General features: G+C 44.4%; 1 protein-coding gene across 1 annotated transcript in view; it reads right to left on the reverse strand.

Moving 5' to 3' along the window:
- The window catches only part of OSBPL8 (oxysterol binding protein like 8), a 192,364-nt gene that overhangs the window by 117,367 nt on the left and 55,672 nt on the right, over nt 1-19,325 (reverse strand). Inside the window, exon 2 of the mRNA XM_044979381.1 lies at nt 4,785-4,893. Within this exon, the coding sequence (XP_044835316.1) occupies nt 4,785-4,826 (42 nt within the window). The 5' untranslated portion in view covers nt 4,827-4,893. The remainder of the gene's footprint in view (nt 1-4,784; nt 4,894-19,325) is intronic.

Raw genomic sequence — 19,325 nt, forward strand, 5'->3', positions numbered from 1 at the left:
AGGAAGGATGACCCTGAACAAGTCATCTGTGCCTCAGTTCTTCTATATGTAAAATGGGAATACTACTTCCTTTTTCCCAACCTTGTGTCTATTTAGTTTGTATGCTCTTCAGGGCAGGTACTGTCTTATTAGAGGTATGTGAAGCGCTTAGCACAACAGGACCTCAGTCTGTATGGGGGACCCCTGGTGCTACTATTAATACCACTAACGAAAAAGTTCAGAATTGGGAAGGATTTCAGCTGATTGAATTTTAATGATCATAGGCAAGTTTTAGCCTAGCAGTACTCCAACTTCTGAAGGCACACCACCACCACCTAATCTTCATTTAAATAAAATATAGCTAAAGAATGCTCAAATTAGAATCCATTTAAATCATCCACAAAGAGGAAAAAGGTGCGAAATAAAAACATCGAAAATAGAAGATTAGGATGTTTAAAAACTAACTATGTGGGTTGCACAACAGCAGAGTCTCAGTGTATCTCATGTCTTTTGAGACTTGCTTAAAAAAAAAAACAACTCCTTTATATTAACATTTCCTACTTTTAAGATTTATTTCTAAAACCAAGCTCAGCCAAACAACACACAGGAGTTATCACAGCTCATGAGTCATGCAAAATCACAGTTCTGGTTTTTTGGACAACAGTTCCCAGAACCCCCAACTCAACATCAGAGGCACCAAGTTACTTTCTGGGAAGAGAAGTTAAAGATATTTCTCTGCAGTTCCATGAACAAAGCTTGGGATAAGCAAAAGGAAAAAAAGTGTTTCCGAGGGTTCCAAAATTGAAACAAGATTTGCATGTGAAAAACTGATATTACTGTGCCCTCTTGATCACTCATTTCAATACCACCACCCAAATACACAAGCTACAACCAAACTATTCTGAAGAAAGAATTAAAGTTGAGAGTTTGAGAACTACATCACCAGAACAGCTAGGAGAATTAGTATAGGTGTTTTTTTCTAACTAAATTACTAGTTCTTATGAGCTTCCCCATTCTCCAAACGCATGCACAGAACAAACTGACTTTAATTGGACAAGAAAGCCATACTCTAAAAGCCACAAAAGCATACAGCTTATTGTTTGCTCTCTACCAACCCAGCAATTGAGTCTAGGTGGATGACATGAGATGTCTTCTGCTACAGACCAACAGAAGAGCTGTAGCATGAGTGCAATCCTGCCACCAGTCCTACTCCAAGATCTCCTCCCTCACCAGCAGAAGGCATGAACTGTAGAGCTGGAGAGTTCAAACTCTCACAGTATACACTAAATATTAAAAGAAATTGAGTCATGAGCTACTTTCCCATGCACATTTGTGATCACACTGATCACTTCCCCCTGTGGTAACTACAACTATTGCTTAGGCGGGAAAGTAATATTAGGCAGTATTTTTTTTGTCATCTTTACTCCAAGAATGGTTCATCTTTTGAAGAAAAAGAATCACACTGCATGCTTATGTTCTTATCTGATTTTACCCCCCCTGCCACCTGTTCTTTTCTCAGTTTAAATAAGAATAGCCAGCACAATGTAAACCAGACAGATCTCTGCTGACTGCCAGTAAATGAACCATGGACCCCAATTTGGGAACTTCTGCTCTAGAATACATCCCAATATGAATGAACAGAATCCTAATCAATACATGCATCAGTTGAAGGCCAGCCTGAGCCTGGATCCTGTGAGTAACCCACAGACTTCAAGAAATATGAAAGTCACAGGAATCTGCAGAAGTCTATGAAAAGCTCAGAAGTTCAGCCTGTATCAGCTCGTACAATTTAGAGCACCATGGCAGTCCAGGGCTCCTGTACGGAGGCAGAATTCTCTCCAATCTAAAGAAGGGAAATACAGTACTATGTGACTCAGGCAACAGAAAATTTCAGTCATAATTTATTTTCCCCAGTACTAGAACAAAAGCAACCAGGTCACAGCACACAAGATTAAGTGAAAGAATTTTTTTTTTTTAAAAGCCCTTATTACTTCTGGCTCCCACTACTCAAACCCTTCAATATTACACAGCTATCCTGCATACTGCAGCAAGTTTCCTCTCTTTTGGGGCTCTAGGGGATAAATTCAAGTTTAGGCTACCCACACTTGCCATATTATTCATACTGTCTAATCAAATCACACAAACCCAAACACCATTACCCCTGCTCCATCCTTTCCCAGAGGCCTCACCCCCCACTCACTCCATCTCCTCCTCCCTCCATCACTTGCTCTCCCCCATCCTCACTCACTTTCACTGGGCTAGGGCAGGAGGTTGGGGTGCTGAAGAGGTGGCGGGGGGTCCAGGTTGAGCCTGGGGTAGGGGGTTGGGGTGCAGGTTCTGGGAGGGTTTGGGTGCGGGAGGGGGCTCAGGGCTGGGCAGAGGGTTGGGGTGTGTGCTGGAAGGCATGTAATCTGCGGGCTCTGGCCGGGCGGCACTTACCTCAGGCAGTTCCTGGGAGGTGGCCAGCATGTCTGGCTCCTAGGCTCAGGGGCAGCCAGTCGGCTCCATGTGCTTCCCCTGCCATGTGCCCCCACAGCTCCCATTGGCCGCTGTTACCAGCCAAGGGGAGCTGCAGAGTTGGCAGTCGGGGAAGGGGCAGCATGCAGAGATCCCCTGGACGCCCCTGTGCCTAACTGGATATGCTAATCACTTCTGGGAATCGCATGGAGCGCCAGGGCACCTGCCTTAGCCCCACTGCTCTGCCAGACTTTTAGTGGCCCACAATATCCCAGATTGGCTTCAATAGCCTCCTGGAGATTAAGCCCAATTCCAGGAGACTCACGGCCAATCCAGGAGAGTTGGCAACTCTCTTCATACTCCCCTGGAAGGAGAGTTTTCAAAAATACAAAACCTGTAAGATGTTGGGTATTTGTGCACAAAGGATTTTCAAAAAAAAGAAGGAAATGAAATATTGTACTGATCCTAAATACAGTAGTAATATTTCTGTATTGATTTTCAAATACTTTAAGCAAATCAAAAGCTTCAGGCAATGTTAAACTAAAATGTGTAGTAGTCTAAGAAAATTAGATACTGTACTTAGATAAGGTTTTGGCCCCAAAAGAGAAACTTTTAATTGTGCTTACAGTTTGAAAAACACTTCTAACGCAATAGCTGTGGTATAAAATAGAAACATGAAGTACTGCACATTCCGCCTATAATCAAGGTACACATTTGTCAAACTTAATTACTACTGTAAGTATTAATCTGGCAAGCAATGCTGAACAGTGGAAAAAAGTACTTAACATTAACATCAGTACTAAGGAGAATTCACAACATTTTAGATTTATGGCTTGCCTACTTGGCCCTGCAGTTCAGACATTGGGAGTGGGAATAGCAGTGTGCACCAAAGTGCTGCACTATAATTCTCCCATGTGATCTGAGTGGGCATGAACTAAAAAGTTCCTAGTTCAGATTAACATTGTCCTATTCAAACAGGACGACATTAACACAAACCAGGAAACTTTTAGTTCGTACCCACAGCACAACACTTTGGCGTGCACTGCTCTTCACACCCCCACAGTCCAAACCACAGGATAGTGTATCTGTAGCCTTAATGAACTTAGAAAAACCTACCCTATAGATCTCATTTTTAAAGCATGTCAAGGAGGTCCAACACCACACACTTAAAGTTGCCTGCATTGCTTCCCAATTTACCTTTATCTCTGTATTTGCTAAATGTTGATAACAGAGGAAAGGTACGTGATTCTCAACATTGCAAATAAGGTACCATGACCACAGGAGGAGGAGCAGGGAGTTTCTTCAAACGGGCCCTATATTGTGGTTGACATCTGACGTACAAGGTGTGAACAAAGGCCTTGGAAAGGAGAGTACCCTCTCCCAGGGAGCAGTTCAATTCTGAATGATGTCAAGTATCAGAGGAGTAGCCCTGTTAGCCTGTATCCACATGCATTTGAAGAAGTGGATTTTTTACCCACAAAGTTTATACCCAAATGAAACTGTTAATCTTTAAGGTGCCACCGACCTCCTCGTTGTAATTCTGAATGAGCAAAGAGAGATCCAACATTGTTGCAGGCTGTAAAGTAGTTCACTTTATACTCTTCTCCAGATAATCAATAATATGGAAAATGTTTCTATGTCCTGGCAAAACAACTACCTTAGATTACTTATTTTTATGGCCCAAATACTGCTGTAAGATTTTCTTTTTGCTTTTATTGTTGATCAAAAAGTTTTATCAAGTAAAAAAAAATTCTTGAATTAATTTAAGCATTCCTTTATTCTCACTAAAGAAAGGAAAAAATCTAAATGAGTTTTACTTTGTTTTTGAAGGAAGGTGATTAGGGCCCCACAGTCTTAGGTGCAGTATGGAAATTGACATGGCCCCTGCCCCAGAGAGCATACAATCCTCCCTGGAAAGTACTCATTGTCCTTGAAAAAGTCCTGGGAATCCCTACCATTCCGCCTACCCCTGATCTCATGAAGCAGCACTTCAGTTACCAATCACTGACTGGAAAAAGAAAGCTAGTCCGCCCTGCTCATATGCTGATCAGCGAGACTAACGGGAATGCCCTCTACTACGTTACCTCCCCTAATAGTGAGTACCAAGTCCAGGAATCAAACATTTCTTCCATGGTAGTGAAAAGTACTACTACAAGGTTACCAGGCAGGCCCTGCTTAACAAGTGTTGGTATATTTTCCCCCTGCTGATAGGATACAAAATTTACTTTTAACACGCATTGACCAAAAAGTACTCGCAATTTTAGATACAAACTCAAGATCAGTGATCCTAAAAAAACCCTCCACGTTAATTTAATCTGAATACGTTCAATCACATTGACGTTACTCACCGAAGTTCTGTCGGGTTCCCCTTCAAATAAAACAGTCTCCATGTTGAAAGAGGCCTTGTCTCAATATTTCTTTCAATTAGAGTTCCTCCATGCTGCAAACCTGCATATCCTGGAAAAGAACAAATCAATCATCAGTGGCTGAAATTAATTAACACTGCAACCAGATATCACTAGTGTTCTTTAACAATAATAAACTAGAGCACTGTTAAACAAAAATAATGACTTAACTGCTACCACATGCCATTCATATCATATTTCCTCAAAGATTCCACATACTACCTGTACAAAGGGCCTACATTAAAGAAAAATTAAGACTGCAAAGTGAAGCGCCCAAAACTCAAGAAATGATCACATTAAGGTTGGCCTATTTTGCACATGCATTGTGATAGTCTTAAAATACAACATGTCATTTTTCCCACAGGATCACACTCATTCAAGGTATAGAGCTGCCAAAGGCCAGTGAATAAACAACAGTCAGTAAGCAAAAACCAGATTCTTCTGTATCTTTTTACATCCTCTGAGTTCAATGTGTAGCTCCAGGCCTCAATTACTGAACAACATCCAAACCCTACAGTGAACAAAGAAAAGCTTGTAAAAGAAAACCGTTCCGTAGCACTCAATTTAGTCAGACATTTTAATGAATTTTTAAGATCTCCACTACAGTTTAAGCAGTAGCCTAAACAGACCCAAGGCACAGATACTAAGCGACTTTGCCACTTAGGGTGCCATTTTTGGACGAGCTGGGGACTGGATTCATGTTTTTTTAGGTTCCAGTCAAAAGACACACAGGATCATTCCACCCCCTTCCTCAGGACCACTGCCTTATTTCCTATATATGATGCAATGTTTTGTATGGAACAAGGAAAGGGTGCTATACCAGGCTAGCTCACACCACAGTATAACCCTCAAACAAAAAAAACCAAAAAAAAAAACCAAAACCACAGTTACTCGCCTTTCTGTAACTGTTGTTGTTCTTTGAGTGATTGCTCATATCAACTCCAGTTAGGTGTGTGCGTGCGCCACGTGCACGGATGTTGGAAACTTTTTCCCTAGCAGCTACCCGTCGGGCAGCTGGGGAGCCCCCTGGAGTGGCGCCAATATGGCGTTCTATATAAGACCCTGCTGGCCCGACCCCCCTTCAGTTCCTTCTTGCCAGATACTCCAACAGAGGGGAAGATGAGTGGGAATGGAATAGATATGAGCAACACATCTCGAAGAACAACAGTTACAGAAAGGTGAGTAACTGTTTTTTCTTCTTAGAGTGATTGCTCATATCAATTCCAGTTAGGTGACTCCCAAGCCTTACCTCGGAGGTGGGGTCGGAGTCAAGGAACTGCAGATTGGAGAATCACTCTGCCAAAGGCCGCATCATCCTGAGAGTGCTGGACAATGGCATAGTGGGACGTGAAGGTGTGAACCAAGGCCCACATGGCAGCCCTGCAGATTTTCTGGAGAGGAACGTGTGCCAGGAAGGCAGCTGATGATGCCTGAGCTCTCGTGGAGTGAGCCATAACAGCAGGCGGAGGGACGTTTGCCAGGTTATAGCAAGCACGAATGCACCCAGTGGATCCACAAAGACATTCATTGAGAGGAAACCGGGGCGCCTTTCATCTGCTCCACAATGGCGACAAACAACTGGGTTATTTTACGAAAGGGCTCTGTCCGGTCTATATAGAAGGCGAGTGCCCTTCGAACATCAAGAGAATGGAGACATTGTTCACGAAGATCAGCATGCGGTTTTGGGTAGAAAACGGGTAGGATGATATCCTGGCTAAGATGGAAGAGGGACACCACTTTTGGTAGGAAGGCTGGGTGAAGTCTTAGTTGAACTTTATCTTTATGAAAGACAGCACAGGGCGGCTCACATGTGAGAGCCCGTAGTTTCGGACACCTGACATGCGGAAGTGATGGCCACTAGGAAGGTGACCTGCCAGGAGAGAGCGAAAGAGAAGCGAGCAGGAGGCCAGCGGCTCAAAAGGAGGGCCCATAAGGCAAGAGAGGACCAAGTTAAGGTCCCATGCAGGCACGGATGGCTTCGTCAGAGGATGGATTTTCTCCAGGCCTTTGAGGAAACGCCACACGACCGGGTGTGCAAACACGGAGCACCCGGCCATGCCTGGGTGAAACGCAGAGATGGCCGCGAGGTGGACCTTAAGGGATCCAAAGGCTAGGTGCTGGTCCTTTAGGAATATCAGGTAGTCCAAGATGCACGGAATTGGAGCCTGAAGCGGGGGCGCACCAGCTGGAAAACCTTTTCCACTTGGTTTCACAGGTAAGCCTGGTTGACGACTTGCAACTTTTGAGAAGCACCCGCCTTACCGAGTCTGAACAGGCACGTTCAGCCTGGTTTAGCCAGAGATCCTCCAGGCCGTGAGGTGGAGCGACTAAAGGTCTGGGTGCAGGAGACGACTGTGGTTCTAAGAGATGAGGTCAGCACTGAGAAGGAGACGCAGGGGAGCCTGGATTGACAGGTCCAGCAGGAACAGGTACTAACACTGATGCAGCCAAGCAGGAGCTACCAGAATGACATCTGCTAGCTGGTTAGCGATCCGCAGCGAGAGACCCCCAGTAGAATAAATTTTTCTCCCAAAAAGGTCCAGCCGCTTAGCTTCCTTTGACTTGGGAGCAGGCCCTTGTTGGCCCTGCCTTTCCTTGGCATTCACCACGTCCACAAGCAAGCATGGGGCGGAGTGGGTAAAAAGGTATTCATAACACCTGGTGGGGACAAAGTACTTTCTTTCTACCCCCTTAGCTGTGGGAGGGATGGAGGCCAGGGTTTGCCAGATAGACTTGGCATTGTTCTGGATGGTTTTATTCATGGGGAGAGCCACCCTGGAAGGCCCCTCCGGGCCTAGGATGTCCGCCGTAGGGTCCTCCTCCTCCTCCACAACCTCCTCAATTTGGAGGTTCATATTGAGGGACACGTGCCTCAATAGGGTCCTTAAAGAACTAAAGTCCTTCGGGGGTGGACCAGATGTGGACATGCCAGCCACAGCCTCATCAGAGGAGGACGAAGACAACTCCACTGGAAGGGCCGGAGTGGAGATAGTTTCCTGGTCGGGCACGGGTGGTTCCTCCTGGGTGCACGGGTGGTTCCTCCTGGGCGCCTGGCACCACGGGTGCTGGCTCTGCAGGTTGGTCTGGGTCCCGAGGGGGGCGGCTGAGAGTCACCTCGGAGGGCCGGGCGCCCAATCCTGATGGTGGCCAGGCATCTGGGGGGGGGGGGGCGCCCTGGGCCTGGTGATATGCCCAGGGGGTCCAAAATTGCCACTGGGGCTGCCAGTTGGCTGCTAGGGGATCTGAGGCTCCCCAGGCCCAACTGGGGAATGTCCGAGAACTCTGAAGCTCTCTCCGACCTGCCGGAAGGGGAACGAGATCACAACAGCCAAGGAGGAGCAGTGCACGAGTGAAGCAAAGGTGGAACTGAGTCCCTTGGTAAGCGCGGGTCATGAGGGGATCAGTGCCGGGAGGCTGATCGCGACTGGTGCCAGGCAATAGAGCGGTGCCAGGCAGTAGAGCGGTGCCGCTCTGGCGACCAGTGCCATGATGGAGCGCGGTGGCAGGCCGTGGGCTAGTGCAACAGTCGACGTGGGGATCAGAGTTCCACACTGCATTGGTCCAAACGGTGCAGCGAGGTCATCGATCATGACCTGGATCTGGAGCGGGACCATGACCCAGCAGTTGATAGCGACCTCGAGCGGGAACGGCTCCGAGGATCAGGACTGCGAGACCAACACCGTGAGTCTAACTGGTGCCGTGAATCAGACCGGTACCTATGGCGGTGCCGGGACTCAGAACGGCGTGGAGATGCTGGTCTGAGGGCTGCCATGCCGAACACCGCCGGTTTACCCTTGGACGGTACCGGGACTTGGGTCCAGTGCTGGGGCCGGAGGCACCGGAACTGTCATTTCGATGAGCCCTCTGGTGGCCTCGAAGGTATCCAGTGTGAAAGGTAATGCGATCTCTTCCACTTGCGCTGTCCCTTGTGCACCGTCCCAGGGCTGGGATGAGCAGGTCTGGGCCTGGCGGCCTTGTCCTGCCTAGAGGCCTGGTTAGAGTCTTGCTCAGTCAGGATCGGGAAAACTGCTTCGGCCCTTACGGGGTCCTTCCGAGGCTTGCTTCTTCCCAGAAACCAGGGAATGAGAGCGGTGCCAACACGGGCGTTTTTGGGGCCCAGGAGATCGCCAGTCCCGAGATGAGCGTGGGATCTTCCGTGGTGCTGAAGATGGTACTGCAGGAGGGGCACTCCGCTCCAAAATGGTTGGGCCCGAGTCTTGAGAGGGCCGCAAAGCGGACTCCATGAGGAGTTGCTTGAGTCGAATCTCCCTCTCTTTTCACGTCCAGGGCTTGAACGCCTCACAGATTCTACACTTGTCCGCCTCATGGCGCTCCCCCAGACACCTGAGACAGGAATTGTGGAGGTCGCCCATAGGCATGGGCTTGTTCCAAGAGTTGCAAGGCTTGAAGCCTTGGGACGGCATGCCCCAGAGCCCTGCAGGGCAGTCGTTGAGGGGACTGCCCTCAACTACTAAACTACTCTTAATACTATAGGAAACACTTAATGCTAACTAATAGCAATTAATCGACAATCAAGATAAGAGAAGCTGGGGATAAGTGGAGCACTTGAGACAAGAGACCACTATTCCAACAACCGTCACGGGTGGTAAGAAGGAACTGAAGGGGGCTAGGGCCAGCAGGGTCTTATATAGAATGCCATATCGGCGCCACTCCAGGGGACTCCTCAGCTGGCCCGACAGGTAGCTGCTGGGGAAAAAGTTTCTGACATCCGTGCACACGGCACACGCACACACCTAACTGGAATTGATATGAGCAATCACTCGAAGAAGAACAGACATGAATTGCTCTGGACCTAAGTTCCCTGTAAGCTGCGTGGCCATGGAGCCATGCAGCAGCCTATTTAACTCTGCGCAGGTGCTCAGGGAAACCACTTGGTGATCTGCCGCGGCCAAGGTGCCCCTCCGCCAACCCGGCCCCAGGCACGGCTGGGGCACCCCTTCCCCAGCCTAAACTCGGCCCTGGCCTGGATCTGCTGGGGCCGTGGAAGGGGCACCTACCCTGCAGCCCCAGGCCAGGTGCTGCCATGGAGGAGAGAGGCACCTCTTCCCCTAAGCCCAGGTGCTGCTCCGGGGGCAGGGAGGATAGAGAGAGCAAGCGTGCTGGGAAGAGTTCTCTCTCCCTGCCGTAACCCCAGAGCACCCTCCTGCACCCCAAACCCTCATCCCCAGCCCCACTGCAGAGTCTGCACCCCTAGTCAGAGCCCTCACACCCCTGCACCCAATCCTCTGCCCCAGGCCGGAGCCTCCTCCCACACTCCAAACCCCTCGGCCCCACCCTCACCAAATGAATTTTGTTATGTGCACCAATATGGAGGTGACGTGTCACACATCACCTCCATATTGGTGCACATAAAATTCATTCTGCACATGGGTGGAAAAAACTAGAGGGAACACTGCTCTGGACCCCCATTCACTATTTAATGTACACAAGAAATTGAGGCCAGGTGTGAGGGAGAGAAAGGTAGTGTACAAGATCATGTAATTTGAGACAGTATCAGTACAGCTATACACAAGGACAGAAATTCCACCATGAACAATTGTTAGGCAGTATCAGAACATTCCGTAAAGTTTTTTTGTTTTAAATTTATATAACTACAGTATGCATTAGTTAAAATTCCTATAGGAATCGTGTAAAAACTCATTTTAATAAATCCATCACAATATTAAACAGAGAAAATTTTAAAAGTAATGAAGTCATGGGTTACTATTGCCATTGCACTCTTATATCTTCTACTGTGGCTAGAAATTGCAAGACTAATGCTCTTTATTAGAGGATCACAGGATTAAGGATGATCTTACAAAAGTGGTGCAGTGATATGCCATATAGCTGGATTACCCAAGACAGTGTGGCAACTTTATGTTTTAATGTTATTATTTGAAGTATTGAAAATCTATATGTAGTACTTGGTTAAAAACATTTCCTTTAAAAGGCACACTGTTCATATTTCCCAACACACAGAACGGTCACAAGGAGTCAACTCAAGGTGATGCAGAAGGCAAAAAAAATATTTTTAAAAAATTAACAAATAGAAGTAAAAACTCATCCTAAATTACTTGAGGTGAAAAACAATTCATTGACAAATGAAGCATCTTTCAGCAGCTTCAGTTCCAGAAGTTACATCTGTGCCAAAGCGCTCTCTCATACACAGTATACAGGGAATTCAGATTAACGATACACCAACATTTCATTTTTGAAAAATGAATTGCCATTTCCCCCTCCAACAACTCTTTAGAAAAAAGACGACAATTTTGTTCTTTACCACTTTTATCCCTATCTCCAGCTACCATTTTATGCTGTTATTGTGTTATTCATCAGTACTAAGCTATCTGAAGATATTTAATTTGCTAAAACACTAAAATGTTTAAAGTGATACAAAAAATCAATTTCCAGATTACATATATGTTTAAAGCAGTCTTTTCATATTCATAAATTTGTAAAAATATTTAGTTATCCAACAATAGTGGATGTCTGACTCAGAATGTACAGTATTCATCACTGACAAGACCTTAAGCACACAAGGTAAACAGCATTTTCAGTACCCTTTTGGGGATGATCTGCTTGCTAATCACAATGACAATGACGTCCTTATGGAAGGGACTATTAAATATTAACTATTAGGTAAAAAAAAGTTTGTTATTTCAGTTATAAGAAACATTTGAATTATTTCTTGTATAAGTAAAATTTGCATTCTCAGACTCCAAAGAGACTCAACTATTATTCTGAAAACTATTAAACTGAAAATTGCCACAGTTAGTTGTGACTATTTGGTCAGGAGCACAACACATCTCAGTTACAGTTGGAGTCTCCAATTTCCCTCAAGTTACTAGGGTGTAATAAGAAACTGTGGGACTGGCAGATATATGTATTGACAATGTAATTTAGACCTGTGTTGTGTGTGTCGGGGACCTCTACATTAGGTGACACTGATCCCATAGGCCCTCTCCCACTGCTGCTGCTCCTTTCCAGTATGGTGCAATGTGTAGTTTCTTGTTAATATTAAATTTAAGTTTAATTTCATTTTGCACTACATCACCCCACCTCACCCGAACTGTCATTTCTGTATTAAAACACACAACAGCATTGCAGAGGCTTTAAGTGGGAAGACTGAGGTTTTGGCAGATGGGGCTTTGGACAGCGAGAAAGGTGTAGGTGGTGGTGGTGTTTTCTGGGAACCAAAAGGCATTTGGAATTTGGTACCCTGGGGAGAAGCGATGTATTACTTGTTCCACTCCTATGCAAAATGGGATAGAGAATTCTTCATTCTCCACACCAGCAAGACCCTGAAAGCAACTAGCTTACATCCAACAATGGTGAAGTATTAGCCTGACGTTTCTGCCAAGATCAGAGAAGCAATGTCAACGTTTGAAGTATCCTTGGTTGGGATTTGGAGCCAGTATCCAATGGAGATAAGTAGCTCTGTTCACGACACCCAGACCTACTGTTCCAAGCTATTCGCAAGTATCACAGCATTGGTTTACACTGTGCACTGTTGGGTTACCTTCACAACTGCAAGGGCTATAGACTTATGCTACAAAATCCTAAGCTTTCATTTAGCCCAATTTTACAAGAAAAAGAGAAAATTGGACAGCTGCATAATCACATTACACATAGAACCCTGCATATAAATTTCAACCCTAGAATGCCTCCTTTACGTTTTAAGGAGTTTGTTTATTGCTTTTAGTCTTCAAAAGGTACAAGCAATGAAATATGGGCACATCAAACTGTTGCTGATGAAATAAGGTCTCAGAAAGATAAAGGCTAACAAAATACTGCATAGTGACACCACTCAAGATTTTGGTATGTAGAAATTATTTGGTTTCTAAAAGCACAGATTGCAATTTCACATCATTAACACATGTACCTTGGACACAAAAAGCAATACACTATATTTTTACTAGGCAGTTTACTTATTCTGACAAGACCTGAATTTATGACCCTGCATTCATTAATGATTTAAGATCTGTATACCACCTTCCACACACCTCTACTCCTTAGTTAAGAAGAGTTAGGTTGAGAGACAGCTGGGAATAGCTGGCCGTTTATAATTTTAGAAGCTTGTGCATAAAAATTGTGTTGGGTGGATTTGTTGTATCTTATTGACTGTGCAGCAAGATCAGATGCAGAGCAGTACTGGGGAACTGTTTTGCCACCCTCAATAAGGTTAGTTGGAAGTGGTACTGAGGACTATAGTTTGGCTGCCCCCAACAAGGTTAATGCATAAGGGAAATGCATAAGGTTAATGCACCGGTGCAGAGGGGTTGTAGTAACACCCTCAAAAACACAGGTGTGTTCAGTCTGGACAGAGGGGTTGTGGTGACGCCCTCAGGTTAAAAAAAATAATAATAATTTAAAAAAACACTGATGCATCGTGATTTAAAAACAAAGGCCTTGGTGTGTGTATGTACACCAGTGTGAATGAGAGTTGCCGGAAGACGCCCAAAGTATTCTGCAAAGTCATAGGCTTGTGACCAGAAATACTCTAAAGCAGGGGTAGGCAACCTATGACACGCGTGCCAAAGTTGGCACACAAGCTGATTTTCAGTGGCACTCACGCTGCCTGGGTCCTGGCCACCAGTCTGGGGAGCTCTGCATTTTAATTTAATTTTAAATGAAGCTTCTTAAACATTTTAAAAACCTTATTTACTTTACTTACAACAATAGTTTAGTTATATATTATAGACTTATAGAAAGAGACCTTCTAAAAACGCTAAAATGTATTACTGTCACGCGAAAGCTTAAATTAAAGTGAATAAATGAAGACTTGGCACACCACTGCTGAAAGGCTGCCGACCCCTGCTCTAAAGCAAGCCCGGTAACTCCACCTAGTGGATCGGTAAAAAGATCCGACCCAAGGTGGGCTGTCTCTGCCTGGCATCGTCCAGCGAGGGGCCTGCCTGGGTCTAGGAGAGTGTGAACCCATCTTCCCTCCCCTTTTTCCTCTCCGTACGAGCCACCGACTGATCTCACCATCTCACTGGAAGCAATAAGAGTAAGCGGCGCCGTCTCTCTGAGACTAGCCAATGCTCTTTGCTGAAGGGAGGTGTAGAAGGGTCGTGGCCATCCTCATTCATCTTTCCTGTGTGAGTGCCCTGTGGGGTGAGACCCTTAGTTTATGAGCTGCTAGCAGACAGGATACCCTCCCTGTGTGATTGGAAAATGGGTGAGGGAAAGTCTCAGCACTCCCTCTCACCCCTTAAGGGTACCCCAGCATATTACATGTACGTACATTAGGGTCCCAGAACCTGCAAATATTTAGAAAATTGGAATTTTTGCACGCGTAATAATCCAGCTAAACAATTCCCACTAAAAGGTACCTTTGATTTAAATAAACTCACATACCTCAGAGGAACCCTTACATCACCAAAAGCCTCTGACACACAGTGGAAACAATTTGTCTATAGCAGGGGTAGGCAACCTATGGCACACGTGCCGAAGGCGGCATGCGAGCTGATTTTCAGTGGCACTCACACTGCACGGGTCTTGGTCACCGGTCCGGGGGGGCTCTGCATTTTAATTTAATTTTAAATGAAGCTTCTTAAACATTTTTAAAACCTTATTTACTTTACATACAACAATATAGTTTAGTTATGTATTATGGACTTATAGAAAGACACCTTCTAAAAACATTAAAATGAATTACTGGCACACGAAACCTTAAATCAGAGTGAATAAATGAAGACTTGGTACACCACTTTGGAAAGGTTGCCTACCCCTGCTCTATAGCATCCAGATGCCTCCCTACCCAAACCATTTTATTCACTCTCTTGGCTTCTTTATATCCCCAAGTAAGGTAAAGCTAAGAGTTAATTTAAAAAATTCGGCTTGGCCCAAAAATTAAAAAAAGCTGCTCTGTGTTTAAGGTCAAGAATCAACACAGACCATGCCAAGTACAAAGAAAAAGCTTGGCTGCCCAGTAAGACCCAACAGTCTCCCTTTGCAACCCTGGAGCTGATGTGGTTTGGGAACACTAAAAAAGCCACAGTCAGCCAGCCTGGACTAAAATACCAAGCTCAGGGTCTCTAAAAAAAAAAAAACGCCCCAGGAAACCCAGGGCGTAAAAGAATAGCCTTCCCAAAAGCGAAAGCAAGTTGAAAATTGCACAGCGCTTTCTCTGGACGTTATACACAGACGTGGCCAGTCTGGACGTACGTGTGTAAGTATAAAAGTGGCTTAGGGCATTAACATTTTTCTTCCCCTGAGTGATGTGGGAACGTTCCCAACACACTCTGTTATTGTTTTATTATTTTATTAATAACGGTTTAAAATTCAGTCACATGGTGTATTTTCTTCCTCTTCCCCCAACAATCCTGCGGTGTCAGCCTAATCATCTGACACAAAAAATAAAGTAGTAACAAAAATCTGTCACAGTTTTGGTAAAAAATTTAAAAAGGGGGGATCCCTGCAGAACACACATCATCTATTTGTTTTGCCCTTGTTATTTTATGTTTGCTTTGTTTGGTATTATATGTTAAAAATTGCATAATTAAAGGTGTGTTCTCTCTCAGCCGCAATAAGTCTGGGAACCGAAAAGGGGTTTAGCAGTCCTCTCTCCACCCCGGTTGACGGGGAAGGGTGGCAGGTGAATCTACCCCCAGTCGTAGCAAAATTAAAAATAAAAAAAAAGTTAAAAAATAATTTAAAAAATATACCTAACAGCTAAAAAAAATTGAACAGTTAAACGCCAATTGGCTGTGCATTCTGTCCAAGTGGCAAGCCTCGCAGAAAATAATTCAGGTAACCCATGTAATATTTTTTAAAAAGACCAAAAAGGGTAGGGGCTAGTCAAAAAGCCCACCCTCCTTGCTAAATTAATAAAACAAGCCTAAGCCCATTTAAAAAAAAAAAGTTAACTCTGTAGCTGCTAAAAAAAAATCAAGCAGCAAAACTTGATAAAAATGTCTGTAAGTAATCCAAACAAAAGGTTATTTAAGTAAAATCATTTGACTATAAATAAATACGTTAGTCAAATTTGCTAAAAAAACACTCCTGCTGTGTACAATCTGTTTTTTATAAATAATAAAATAAATTGGTATTGTTTTAAAGTTGCAAAACCAAAAATACTTTCCCTTGGTGTTCACACCTCAACTGCTAGCAGAGGACCTCACCCTCCCTGATTGAACTAACTTTGTTATCTCCAGACTGATTCTTGTTTGCATATTTATACCTGCCTCTGGAAATTTCCATTACATGCATCTGACGAAGTGGGTATTCACCCACAAAAGCTTATGCTCCAATACATCTGTTAGGGTACATCTACACTACGGGATTATTCCGATTTTAAATAAACCGGTTTAGTAAAACAGATTCTATAAAATCGAGTGCACGCGGCCACACTAAGCACATTAAATCGGTGGTGTGCGTCCACGGTCCGAGGCTAGCATCGATTTCTGGATCGTTGCACTGTGGGTAGCTATTCCGTAGCTATCCCATAGTTCCCGCAGTCTCCCCCGCCCCTTGGAATTCTGGGTTGAGATCCCAGTGCCTTATGGGGCAAAAATCATTGTCGTGGGTGGTTCTGGGTAAATGTCGTCAGTCATTCCTTCCTCTGGGAAAGCAACGGCAGACAATCATTTTGCGCCCTTTTTCCCTGGATTGCGCTGGCAGACGCCATAGCATGGCAACCATGGAGCCTGTTTTGCCTTTTGTCACTGTCATCGTATGGGTACTGGATGCCGCTGACAGAGGCGATACAGCAGCGCTACACAGCAGCATTCATTTGCTTTTGCATGATAGCAGAGACGGTTATCAGTCGTTCTGTACCGTCTGCTGCCATTGTAAATTGGCAATAAGATGACGGTTACCAGTCCTTCTGTACTGTACTGTCTGCTGCTGTCATGGGTGCCCCTGGCTGAGGTCGGCCGGGGGCGCAAAAGACAAAAATGGGAATGACTCCCCGAGTCAATCCCTCCTTTATGGTATCTAAAAATAGAATCAGTCCTGCCTAGAATATGGGGCAAGTGTACTAGAGAACCAGTGTATCAGAGAACCAGAGAGCACAGCTGCTCCATGTCAGATCCCGCAGAAATGATGAGCTGCATGCCATTCACAGGGGGTGCTCCTGCAACAACCCCACCTGTTGCTTCCCTCCTCCCCCAGCCTTCCTGGGCTACCATTGCAGTGTCCCCCCATTTGTGTGATGAAGTAATAAAGAATGCAGGAATAAGAAACAGTGACTTGTTAATGAGATAAAATGAGGGGAAGGCAGCCTCCAGCTGCTATGATAGTCCAGGCAGTACAGAATCTTTTCTTTACACATGAAGGGCGGGGGCTGATGGAGCTCAGCCCCCAGTTGCTATGATGAAGACGGTTACCAGCCGTTCTGTACCATCTACCCAGGCGCCCCCGGCCGACCTCACCTGAGGCCAGCCAGGAGCACTCACGGGCTGATGATGAGGACGGATACCAGTCCTTCTGCACTGTACCGTCTGCCACCAGGCTGATGATGACGATGGATAGCAGTCATATTGTACCATCTGCCACCAGGGTGAGGGGAAGAGGATGCTGCAGTTCACTGCCGCAGCATCGCATCTACCAGCAGCATTCAGTAGACATAGGGTGACATTTGAAAAAAAGTCAAGAGACGATTTTTTTTTCCTTTTACTTCTGGGGGTGGGTGGGGGTGGTAAATTGACGAGCTATGCCCTGAACCACCCCGGACAATGTGTTTGACCCTACAGGCATTGGGAGCTCAGCCAAGAATGCAAATGCTTTTCGGAGACTGCAGGAACTGTGGGATAGCTTGAGTCCTCAGTCCCCCCTCCCTCCCTCCATGAGCATCCATTTGATTCTTTGGCTTTCTGTTACGCTTATCACGCAGCAGTGTGCTGAGTCCCTGCTGTGCCCTCTGTCTGGAGATTTTTTTTAAATGCTTTGGAATTTCGTCTTCTGTAACGGAGCTCTGATAGAACAGATTTGTCTGCCCATACAGCGATCACATCCGTACGGTCCATGCTGGAGCTCTTTTTGGATTTGGGACTGCATCGCCACCCATGCTGATTGGAGCTCCATGCTGGTCAAAACAGGAAATGATATTCAGAAGTTCGCGGGGCTTTTCCTGTCTACCTTGCCACTGCATCCAAGTTCAGATTGCTGTCCAGGGCGGTCAGTGGTGCACTGTGGGATACCGCCCGGAGGCCAATACCGTCGATTTGCGGCCACACTAACCCTAATCCGATATGATAATACCGATATTAGCGCTACTCCTCTCGTTGGGAAGGAGTACAGAAACTGGTTTAAAGAGCCCTTTATATCGATATAAAGGGCCTCTTAGTGAGGACGGGTGCGGTGTTAAATCAGTTTAACGCTCCTAAAATCGGTTTAAACGCGTAGTGTAGACCAGGCCTTAGTCTTAAAGGTGTCACAGGACTCTCTGTTCCTTTTTACAGATCCAGACTAGCACGGCTACCCCTCTGATACAGGAAACTAGTGTTATTTAATATGGTATTTAGCATTTAATCCTTAAGGTGACTTAATGCTTTACAAAATTTAAAATGTTTTAAATAAAGACCAAAGGTTGTGGCTGCAGCAGGGTAGTCAAAGCCAAAAAAATAAAAAAATTAAATTTGTTTTTCAGTAACAAAATAGCAACTAAAAAAAAATCTAGTATAAAAAAAGAACAGTGCCTCTGGCTCTGTGTGATCAAGCTGTCACTTTACTAGGGGTGCATAAAAATTTTGTAAGCACAAAAAAAACCCAGTTACACCTTGTGTCAAAATTAATGTAATTAGTGTTATAAAAATTATAAAAAATATGCATTTTCCCCAAAACATGTGCAGTGTATATTGTAGCAGGGGTAAAAAATTGCAAACCTACCATGCTGTTTAATTAAAATCATATTAAAACTCCAAAGAAAGCCACAATAGGTTGTGTTGTCTTTTTCAAATCGCTGTGTGTCTAAAAACAAAAAGTTAAAAGTTCATTATGTCCTTTTAAGACAGTCTCTAAGTAGCTAATAACTTTAATCCAAAAGCAAGCCAAAAGTGTTTGTGTTCATGCAAATTACCTAAATAATAAAAATAAAAGCCATTAAAACCTAAGCTGCCTATAAAACAAATACAAAAAAATATAAATAATTCCTCTGTTTTGCCTGCAATTAATAAGGGTGTATATATATAAAAAAAACAAAAAAACTAATGCCAGCTAAAAAGCAATCAACATACCATCCATTTACAAGCACAATAAAAATTATGTTCTGTGTTCTATGTACTGACTTGTGGTATTTGTCTTGTGGCCAAAGTGTTTAATATTTTCATAAAACAGTCTAGTTCAAAATTAAATAAAAAATTAAATAAAAATGCAAATAACTTTTATTCAATTTAAAATACAAAATATTTAAATATAAAAAATGTAATATACTAAAATCTAATACATTTGCTTAAATAAAACTTCATTGGCCAAATCTTTTAATTAAAAAATTGTTATTAAAATTTTGCATACGAACAGTCTTTAGAAGCAAGGACATGA

This window comes from Mauremys mutica, chromosome 1, assembly GCF_020497125.1.
Source record: "Mauremys mutica isolate MM-2020 ecotype Southern chromosome 1, ASM2049712v1, whole genome shotgun sequence".
Taxonomy (NCBI): domain Eukaryota; kingdom Metazoa; phylum Chordata; order Testudines; family Geoemydidae; genus Mauremys; species Mauremys mutica.